The 11,207-nt window shown below is 44.0% G+C and overlaps 1 protein-coding gene across 6 annotated transcripts in view; it reads right to left on the reverse strand.

The window, feature by feature from the left end:
- The window catches only part of B4GALT6 (beta-1,4-galactosyltransferase 6), a 64,019-nt gene extending 53,782 nt beyond the window's left edge, over positions 1 to 10,237 (reverse strand). For 2 of the 6 annotated variants that reach the window (XM_009433836.5, XM_016933488.4), the window contains exon 1: positions 8,405 to 8,875. In XM_009433836.5, coding sequence (XP_009432111.1) covers positions 8,405 to 8,519 — 115 coding nt within the window. In that variant the 5' untranslated portion in view covers positions 8,520 to 8,875. Of the gene's footprint in view, positions 1 to 8,404; positions 8,998 to 9,829 lie in introns of those variants that run through there. The other 4 variants (XM_016933489.4, XM_523901.7, XM_063795570.1 and 1 more) reach the window with 4 other exon arrangements.
- Between the last annotated feature and the right edge of the window lie 970 nt (positions 10,238 to 11,207).

An 11,207-nucleotide genomic window follows, 5' to 3' on the forward strand; every position in this document is an offset into this window, starting at 1 on the left:
TCTGCAATTTACTTGTGTTTTCACAATTAAAATACCTTTCAGAATTCCAACTTAGTATTCATGAAAGGAAAATGAGCCTAAAATGAGAATGAGAGAAGGGAACTGGGTAGGAAATGAATTTCAAAGACTTCCAAAGCATATTTTCAAATCAGTAAACAAGGCACCTTTTAATTCTCTACCTTTGGTCTCTTGATTCAAACGAAAATAATGTCCAATTTCTCTTCCTATGAGTCAAACTGAAAATTGCACTATAATTAGAAGTCATAATTTCTGAGCAATTAACTTATCAGGAAGGCAACATACGTAACAAGATTTCAGTAAAATCATATTAACACTTGCCTCAAATATATAAAAACAGGCCACAGTATTCAATCAAGATATCATGTCATAGTAACAAACTTCACATAGCTACTTCAATATACCACTGTAAAGATACTATAAAAATGACTTTTCTAGCCAAATGCTAGGAAATGCTTTGAAATTACTTCCACTGAGTAACCTATAATGCTATCCAGTTTGATAAGTTTTATTGATCTTAAGTAAATTACGATGTCTCTAATAATTAAAAACACTAAATAACAAATTTAGGATGACCTAGGACCCAATCACCTAGTCACTGCAGACTCATAAAGGAACACGTGATCCTGGTTGGTATGAATAATGTATCCGTCCATTTCTCTTCTGAAGGAAAAGGTTCTTCACCATGATAGCCATCTCTATTGCCAGTAAAACATGATGTTATAAACAAGTTAATCTGGTTTTCAGTAAGATTAGTTCTATGAAATATCAAATGATGTAAGATAATCAATTTAGAAAAGTATGTAGCACTATTTTTTCCCCACCATTTGGGGTATTTTTCAGAAACATCGCTCCCAGTGTGCAGAAACATCTGGGTATGTGTTAAAAATTAATCAGAATCAGAATCTCCCATAAGACCTGGGAAATAAGCTTATTAAAGCATATCACCTTAAATAAACCTTAAGCACATTCATATTTGAAAACTATTTCTTGTAGTAATTCTCCACACATAACATTTGTAACAAGTAAAACAGTAGACTCTTCCTTCCAAATCAGTTTAACTTACATTAAATATATCTTCTTTTACATAGCTTTTGAATATACCACAATTCATTTGGACATAAGAGTATCTGTGTTTCATCCTTAATGAACACATAACACAACAATTTGGTGAAGCCAAAGACTTTCACTAATTCAAGTAATTAAACATAAAAACAAAGATGCAAGCAAAAAGCCATACTACACTTCTGGAGGCAAAAAAATAAAACATTAAGATTTGAAATTACTAAGTATATTTTCCTAAACATTTTGCTGTGCTTCACAGCCAAAAATATAATTACTGACATAAACATCCTTTAAGCTAACTCTCCTATTTCAACTGAGAAGGGGGTATTGCTGTAGCTTAAACCAAACTCAGCTAAATTTTGCTAAAACCAAAAACAATTATGTCCACAGGCAGTCTAACCATGAAACATAGCAAATCAAACTGGCCTAATACAGGATGTAAATGCTGAAGAAAAACAGAATTGAGTGCCACCTGAAAGTTTCCAGTGGGCCCAAGATATGAGGTAAAAATATCTCATTATAACTGGAGTAAATGCTTAATTTTCCAAAGGCATGTTAAAGGCATTATGGGTATCCTCAGAAAACCTACTCTCAATCTTCACTTGAATCGATCTTCAATCTGAATCACTGTATTACTTGTATATTATTCTCTGTTATTATACTGACAAAAGGCAGAATTTGAATGAAAACATCTTTTAAATATTAAATCACCGTGTCCTTCAGGAATTAAAAAGAAAACACGAAACAGATTCAGAGGGACAAGGGGAAAGGAGAAAAGAGGAAGGGAAAGAGGTGGGGACAGCCAGCTTAGGCTGGCAAACCGCAGGCTCAGGCAGTGGTGACAAAAGCCAGCTTGGTCCAAGGCGGCCAAGAAAATGGACTAGAAAAAGAATGTTGCAAACATACAGGCCTGAGGAGCTCCCAATGGCAACCTAGGAAACCCAAGCTCTAGAAAAATCACTCCTCACACATGTCTCACCTCAGCCTCCCCTCCTACCTCCACATTTCTACTTAAGACAAACATGAAAGGCAGGCTTGAAAGGGAAAAGGAGTCACAAAAGACAGTGTGGGTGGGGGACAGGTAGAGGAGCAGGTCTGCCCTTTTGCAAGGTAAGCCAGGGTGCTGCAGAGTCTAAGCACACAGTATAAACACAGCACTGAGCAACAGTGTTTAAGGGAATCCAAGAGGTCTGTCCAGTATCCCAAACAAAGCACCCTCTCCAGGGTAATCACAGCTTTAAGAGGCGGTCATCTACCCTCACCTCACAATGTGTAAGGAAAGGAGCACTTATAAGGCCACTTATTTCACTGATTGCAGGTCAGTCAGAAGACTGGTCTTTTTTTTTCTCTCTCTCTCTCTTTTCAATAAGCCTCAACTCTGCCTCATTGTAATTACCCTCACTGCTAACTTAGGCTATCCAAAAAATTTCATCGCTCGTCTATACAGTATTCCTTCAAACTGAAGAAAAGAGAGCTTTTATTTCCCCAGAATCTTCCATTGTCCAGGGCAAAAATAATTAGTTCCTTCAACTCGGGCACAGTAGAATGAGTCAGGAATCCTAAGGTGTACATTTCAGCTCTTCCAACAATGATGTGTGACACTTTAGGCAAGTGGCCATCTTCCAGAGCCTGTCCTTCCTTCTCTCATTTCACAGACAAGGCTAGCCCTACTGGCAAGGGGTCAGGGGTGTGGCAGGGAAGACATGGATCTCCAAATATGGACAACGCGGTGGGGTCTCTTTGGGATTCTGCTCTTGGGGCTGCTCTGCTCATAGCTCTGGCTCCAGAAACCAATGCTTCTATGCCCAAGTTTCCCCTGGCCTTGGGCCCTTGGACAGGGGGGCAAACGCAAGGGCTCTGAGGGTGAGAGGAAAAGCCACAGCTAGAACCATCAGAGATGAGGCCCAGAAGGACAAGTGCCCTGAGAAGCCCTGCAGGACAACCTGTGAGAAACAGGCTTTCCACAGGACGGGTTAGGAAATTAACTACTGTGTACCACACTGCCTCAAAAGGAAAATGCATTTTAGTCCCAACCAAATTACAAGTAGTGTTTGGAATACCTATTACACACAGACACTACAAACCTAGGTGAGAAGTTTCTCTTCTAAAAGTAATCACAGACATGGCTATTTTTATCTTTAATAAACATTATAGGCAGTAATGATAAGCACTGCTGCAGAAAAAAAACACATCTCTGCCTCACTCTGCCACATTGTTTAACAGACTTCAAATGTATTTGTAAAAGGAAGGCTAAGGTGAAAAATAGCAGTTAGCATTGCCAGATTTCAATGAATCAAGTTTCCCTTCAATATTGCCTAATTTCCCACAAGGCCATGGGATTTGGATTAGTTTACACTGAAGAGATATAGCTGAGTTACATATGCTACTTAGGAATGGCAATCTGACTGTGGAAACAATCTCTAACTCATCTCTCATCTCTTGAGTGTGGAATGGACCCAATGACTCTTGTAACAAAGCTAGGGAGTGAGAAGGAGAGTAGCAAATCCCATCGGATACTTTCAAACTATACTTGGTCTTCCTCTGTATTCCAATTTAACCCGTGATTCCATGTTTCAGAGGAAGTAACACAGTGAGTCACTTCCAGTTGAAGAAGTGAGTTTTATTACTCAGATGTGTTGGAGGATAAATAAATACCATTCACCTACATGATGAAGACAATCAAATCTCTCTCCTGGGCAGCAAGCCCTTACTTTCATCTGCCTACCTACTAATTCTTCCTGGGTATCACACAGGGATCCCAACTCAATTTCTCTAAAAGCAAAATAGCCCCCCAAAGACGTGACTTTCTATACTCCCTATTAATAGCTACCTGAATGTCTAAGCTAGAATCCAAACCTCATGTTAAAGCTGTTCCTGTTTCTTCAAACCCACTATTCCCATCCATTCAACTCTGCCCTGATGAACTACCAATCTCGACAGTTCTAATCTTCTATTGTCCATTGCCCCCTATAACCCATCCTTCATGCTAGAAGGGTCACTCTAAGACAATGGACTGCATCGCTTTCAAAACTTCTGACATTTCCTGTTACTCACAGGACAAAAAAAGCATGGGACATGTGGCCAGTAAGGGAGGCCCAGAAAAAAGAGATGCCCAATACCATGGCCCTCCATGATATTCGGATACCAAATCCGAACTCCTGAAATGGGCCATGCAGATCAGAGCACTGGGTGAATAAAACTGAAAGACCTTTGTAACAAAGCAGACTATTAACAGCTCCAAAGAACACAGCCAGGCCCACTTGCCAGGGCCAGGAGGCTAAAGGGCTATGATAAGAAAGCTGCAGGGTTAACTAGCTACCTTCTGTGCTAGCCCAGGAAGAACCCCAGCCAAAATGCCAGAGGGACTCTGAGGAAAGGACCTAAGATACCTCTCCCACAACACACATGCTTGCACATAGACCCCACACTTTGACTACCCATCGCCATCAGCTCCACCATTCCCAGCAGGGCACACACCCCAGGGAGGCCCAAATAACAAAGCACTCAGCCAGATAATTCCTCCAAGGGCCCAGAGGAAGTCAGACCGAAGTGGCCCAACCAGATTTCACCTCTACCCAGAGAGCAAAACAGCCCGTCAGTGTGTCTAGGAAAGGTCAGGGCTTCTGGTGAGTCAAATGGACAGCGAAATCCCCACTCCCAGGGAAGTTATGTAATCTCCTCCCATTATATAGCCCCACTGATTACAGGCACTATCAATTTATTTTGTAATCACAGCAGCTTTGATAAAGCTGTATGAACAAAGACCAGTCTCTCTCTGCCAGGAATTTTAGAGACCTCCAGCATCTGAACACCATGGCTGGACACTGGAGCCCCAGAGACCTTTCATAACCTGGCCCATGTGCCACTCCAAGCCCTAAGCAGTAGCTGGATGGAGCTACTCCCATTTTCTAGAAGCTTTGCTCATGCTGTTCCCTCTGACTAGGATCCCTTTGCTCAGTCCAGATAAATCTCATCCATTACATTTCAACCACTTTCTCCTCTGGAAATCCTTAACCAGCCCTCACTTCACACCACATGCCTTCCAAGGATTTACTACAGCCGTTTTATGGGGCTCAGCCCATTGTACTATGACGGAAGAAAATGAGCCTTAGTCATCTATCTTCCATACCTCAAACAATGTCCAGCCTCTCTTGGGTGCACCACTCCTATTGTTGAATGAACTTGTAAGTCAGCTCATCTTTGATATGACAGCAAGAAAATGACTACGTTATATTGGAAGTTATATTAATAAAGGTTTCCTATTAAATGCAATTCTGTTCTCAATCCAGCCAAGTCAAAACCTTGGAGAGAAACTGCACTCATCTTTGCAATCATGCACAAAGGTAGACACAGAATAAGAAATAATTTATGGCTCTGGCCTCTAGGAGTGGGCTAGAGCAATCTGTCCATGGACTTCCTGTGGTGTGGTGATGGGGCAGGTGTCTGCCATCCAGTTTCCCTGAGTACTAAGGTTTATAATGTAAAGACTATCCCTGTGTTTCCTGTATGCATTAGACACTCCAAGAAAAATGGTTCCTTGAAAATAATGAGCTTTGAGTTCTATGGAACTCACTGTAGTTGACCCAAATAGTCCAGAAATGCTGAGGAACATCTGAAAACACTGGAAACTAAACAGATTACGCTGCCTACAACTGTGTGATGTATCTGCTCAAGATGGCAAAGAAGAGGAACTAAAATGACAGAAGATCTACCTGGGAAGAAGGCCCATGACATACACAGGGCTCAGGATAGAAAAGAAGTAGGGAAAGAGAATTAAAGTTTACCAAACAGGTTGATATGGTAGGATTAATAGGAATTTCTTAACAGAGGAGATTTGAAACACTTTTTAGGGCACATAAAAAGTACTTACAACATATATTTTAGTCATAAACACATTTTGCCCCAAGATGTAATTCAGGCTAAAATATGAATTATTTTCTTGAAGTTATTATTTCAAGAAAAATCTACATACATCGAATAAAAACTAGTTACAAGAACCTAATTACTTCTGGATATGTCTCATAAATAAGAAATCTGAAGCACTTGTGCAATTGATTGATTGCTGCAGTATGGACTCAAGAAGCCACATTTTTCATGGAACATCATTTTTACTTGAAAGAACAACTGAAAAACTATGGTTAAACTTGTGCATCTGACCTACATTTTCTCGAAAATGAGCAAAGTGAGGCTGACACTTCAAGAAAAACTGACAGTATTTGTTGCCAATGATAAAATTCAAACTTTCAAGCGAAAATCTGAATTTTGGAAAACTGCTTCCCAATACTTAAAGATACAAAAGATTTAAAAGGAGGCTTTTCTTGGCTAAATGGTACAGGGTTTTGGAAACAGATTCAGCTTGACAATTTCACAGCATTTTGTAAGTTTTTGGTTTGCACTCTTCTAACTGGTTTTAATAACTTATTATCATTTATAAGACCTACAAAAACAGAGTAGGTTAAGCCACATCAATCTAATTGCCTACAAGACACGTGCCAACATTTTTACATTATATCAGTGACCGTTCTATGGCAAACATTAAGCATTCAAATAAGGAAAATTTATTAGTATTTCACACAAGTTGAATTAAGAATCTACAAATAATATACTGACGCACTAACTTTAAAAAAAAAGGGATGACTAGAATTCTGATTTCCTTTGGTTAGCTTTTTGAGTAATATAACTTTAACATGTTACTCATAATACTAAGAAAGTGGGAAAATTGTTATGTAAGTGTGAAAAAAACTTTTTCTCCAAAATCTTTCAAAGTTAAATTCCTAGTAAAAAAACATACCCCAAAGATGTCCAAACTTTTAAAGAGTTACATGAGAAAGTAAAAATTGCTATAGAATGAAGAGTTAATTTATAAGACTCCAAAATGGCAAAAAATAAAGAAAGCTCTTGTTGAGTATCTAGATAATATCAAATCCACTAAGCTACCACTGTCATTTGTACTATAGGCTTCAAGGGGTAGGTTTTTGTGAGGTTTTTTGTTTTTTCTGGCCTAAAGGAAAACTGCAATAATGTTAAAATATTCTTCAAACTTTACCCTAAAACTTCTATTTTGGGATACATCAACGTTTCACAATGCATTTCTTCTGAAACATCATCATCTGAGTTTATACATCTCACTGAATCCAAAAATTAATTATTAAAGAAAAAGTCTCATAGTAATTTTAAGAAATGAAGCAGTCTGGATTATGTTTCCATCTTCCTTCCCTGCTGCAATTCACTGCAATAATCTACTACATTCAAGACAATGCCCTGATCATTCCATCTGAAAATTCTGCAGGTGTTTTCACTCTGTAAGGGGCATTACATTTTTAGCTAACTCGGAACAAACAGCACTGGCTCAAACGACCAGTGTGTAAGGAGAAATGAGAGGAGATGCTCACTGTTACTAAGTAATTGAACATTAAATACGTAATAGCCAGGAAAAACTCAGAAAAGTTTTGGAAATATGACATATTTTAATATGCATGTGAAGTTCATAATTCTCATTCACTAGAATTAACGCCGCATTGGCTCCTTTTCAACAAAAGGGGGACGAGGAATTCGGATATTTAATAAAGAAGTTAATTCAAGCAGTTTTACAAAAGTGTATTTTGCACCAAAGGCCAAAAAATGATAAACCGGTTAACATTTTAAACTACAAGTTCCCTTAGATAATGGTTATTTTAATCACTATTTTCTCAGAAGTCATCCTAACAGGTAGCAAAGGCAACGTACCCTTGAAAATCAGACCCAAGCAGACTAAAATAATGGAGCATTGTTTTTACAAGACAACTCATCGCCTTAAAATTCCCCAAGTATGGCACAAAAAGAATGGGGTCCACTGACCCCATTCTAAAAAAGCGACCTAGGACCCTAGAAAACACACAGTGTTGGACTCAATCACATTCCCTGCTGCTGGCTCCTCCATATTTTTACAACCAGTTCTTATACCCGAGAGTGTTTGAATAAAACTACGATTAAGCACTCAGTTTAGGCTTAAAGACTTAACATTAAATGGATAAAGCTGTCATGAACACTCAAGAAAGCGACTAGGGCATCCCGGGCCATCACACTAATTTTGCTATGTCTATTTAATGCAATCTTTTACGTTATTAACAAACATGCATTAACAAAATGCATGCATTAACAAAACTCACATACCAAAGCCATGCCCTGAAGCAGTTTGACACGTCTGAAATAACATTTAAAACAAAACGCTTTTCTGCGGGCCCCTGTTTAAACAGCTTCCAAATCCCAGAAGTAACATCCTTAACAGCCTGCGCTGGCTGTGGTGTGACCAGGGGAAGCGAGGGTGTGTCTCGGTGCTTACCGATGCCTGGGGCCACATAGATGAAGTACAGACAGGACGAAGAGAGGGAGAAGAAGAAGATGAAGGCGAGGAGAGAGCGATTGGAAACCCGCATCATCCGCCTGAGCACAGACATCTTCCTCTTCCCTGCCTGCAGCCCAGGATGCGCTCTCAGGCCGGACTCGGGGCCACTGTCCAGGCCCTAAACTTCCATAAATGTGCTGAGAACCCCGAGACTGCAGCGGGGTCCGCGCGGGGAGGCTCTGGGGAGAGGGCCCGAGCGGAAAAGAGGAAATGGGAGGGAGCGGACGGAATGAATGGGAGGCCAGAGAGTCGGGGGAGGGGAGGCGCGGAGGCCGAGGGGGAAGAGGTGGAGGGGGGAGAGGGGACTGGGGGCTAGGGGCCCGGGGACGGCAGGACAGAAGAAGGCCGGGGAAGGGCGAGGAGGAGCGTTTTCTCCGCCAAGCAGCGGCGGGAGGAGGGGCTGCAGGTGGGAGGAGGCGCAGGCTGCGCGCCGCGGCGCCCCTGCGGAGAGGGGCAGCTAACTGCAGCACGCCCGGCTCCGCTGCCCGCGCCCGGCGGGGTCCCGCCGCGAAGCCCCGTGCTTAGGGTCCGGGCCGCCCGCGTCCGCTCGGCAGGCCTGCGCCGCCTCCTGCTCCGGGCCGCGGCGTCTCGTGCCTGCGCGGGGCTAGCGTGGGCGCCGGGGCCGCAACCAGCGCGCGCCACGCGCGGGGGCCCGCGGGGGCCCTGGGGGCCGAGGAGCTGGGCGCTCGCCTGCACCGAGCCGCCTCCTCATGCCGCGCCGGGCCCCGGCGCCCCGCGGCCGCCGCGGGAGCTGAGCACAGGCCAGGGCGGCGTCCCGGCCAGCGACGAACGCGCTCCGACTCCGGCCGCCGCCAGCTGCCTGCCTGGCCGCAAGGGCGGCAGCGGCATTACCGCCGCGCGCCCGGGGTGAGGCGCCCCCGCCGGGCCCGCGGACACCAGACGAAGAGCAACCGGGCGACGCGCGCTGCGGGCAGAGCCGGGGAGCCGGGGAGCCGGAAGAGCAGAGGCCGAGCGCCGTCGGAGCCGCGTCTGGTTGGAGAAAGAGGCGGACGTGAAGGGGCGGGGGAGCCGCGGAGGAAAACCGGGACCGGCGGGCACGTCCCGAGACCCCTGCGCGCTTCGCGCGCTCGCTCGGAACTCGGCAGGCGGCGCTGCGCCGGGCCCCGAGGAAACCTGGAGGTCCCCGCCCTCCCCGCGCCCGAAACACCGCGCGTCCTGATAGGCCCGCGCCCAGCAGCCCCCTCCCCGCGCCCGCCGCACCGGGGCCCCGCCGCCTCCTGCGTCACCGCCGCCCCCGCCCGCCCGGGGACCCCACGGTGACCGCGCTGCTGGGGGCTGAGGGACGCGTTGCGAGCCCCGGATACATTGTACCCTGGGGGTACATAATGAAGGATGCTGTACCTGAAAGGAAAAGGGCATCTCCAAAAGGGGACTTCGCGGGTGGAATTTCCTTCCAAAATCCTCGAGGAACAAGGTGTATTTCCGACCTGGATTAATGAATCCCCCCTCCTATCCCGCACTTCCTGTGGAAACAGTGTCAGGATGTGGCGCGGACCTATGTGCGTCCCTTATACCAGGACTTGCCTTCAACGCTGAAGGTGAACCCTGGGTCATCCCCGCTGTATTCAGGCGGCGCTGAAAAGGCTTCTGGGCAGCCAATAGGCCCTTGAGCGCCTCGGCCCCATCTTGCTTCAGTAGGCAAACGGACGGGTGTCTTCATCCACCTCCTAGGCCGTGGTCTACCCTTCGTTCAAATGTTTCTTCCTGCTAGCTGACTGTCCAGGTCCTTAGCTGTATCACATTGTTCACATGTGTGTGCGCAGGTGTTTCTTTTTCAACTAATCATGCAGGAAGTGGCGGGATGCCTTACTGCCATTATTTGCTGAGTATTTCCAGATGGAACTGTAGTTGATAGCCAATAAATTTGGTACGTTTTTATCGGGATGCGCATGCCATAGATCGTCCCTGAGATAATGCTTTGCAATGTGGAACCTGAAACACCTATTTATAAGCCCAAGCCTTTCATTAATATTAACTGTGAGACCCCTGGAAGCTACTACTTTGTGTGAGCCTGTTTTCTCCGCCCTCAAACAGTGGATATAATACCCCCTTGCAAGGCTGTGAGATTAAATGGGTAACTGTGCATAATGCTAAGCATGGTGTCTGAGACGTAAGAGGTTCCTTATACCCATTAGTTCACTAGGTGGGATCACCAAGTTGAAATTCATTTTTTAATATTTTGCTTGTTGGAGTACTCACAACTCAACTTCTCTGGCTAATTTGATGTTTAATTTGAAAGGTAATGACACTATTTTGTAACATTTTTAGATGCTTAAGGGAAATTTGAAATGCAAAGTGGAACAACATTAAAAGGAAACTCACTTGTAAAATAAAAACAAAATCTATGCAAGCCAAAGAAGTCATGAATGCTGAGGAAGCAAAAATTGTGATTTTCCCCTCTCCAATCCCACTGACTTTTCATTTATCTTTATTTGCATCAGTTAGACTGGTTGTTTACAAAGCTAATACCACCATACCACTAGTCAAAAGAGAGTTCCATACCTTTGCTAACCTAGTGGTAGACCATTCTTCTCAGGCAAGGTTGGCTTTTTCAAAGGAAAGTTTACTATAAACTGAGAGAGAAGTAGTAACATTATAGAATTTGATGATTCATCTATAAGAAATCTGAAGACTGTACAGATGAACCTAGCTGGCATAGATGACTGCCATCGGTATCTCTCCTAATTTTAACCCTATCTCTTGATTTCTCTTGTTCGGC

Source organism: Pan troglodytes, chromosome 17 (genome assembly GCF_028858775.2).
Source record: "Pan troglodytes isolate AG18354 chromosome 17, NHGRI_mPanTro3-v2.0_pri, whole genome shotgun sequence".
NCBI lineage: Eukaryota > Metazoa > Chordata > Mammalia > Primates > Hominidae > Pan > Pan troglodytes.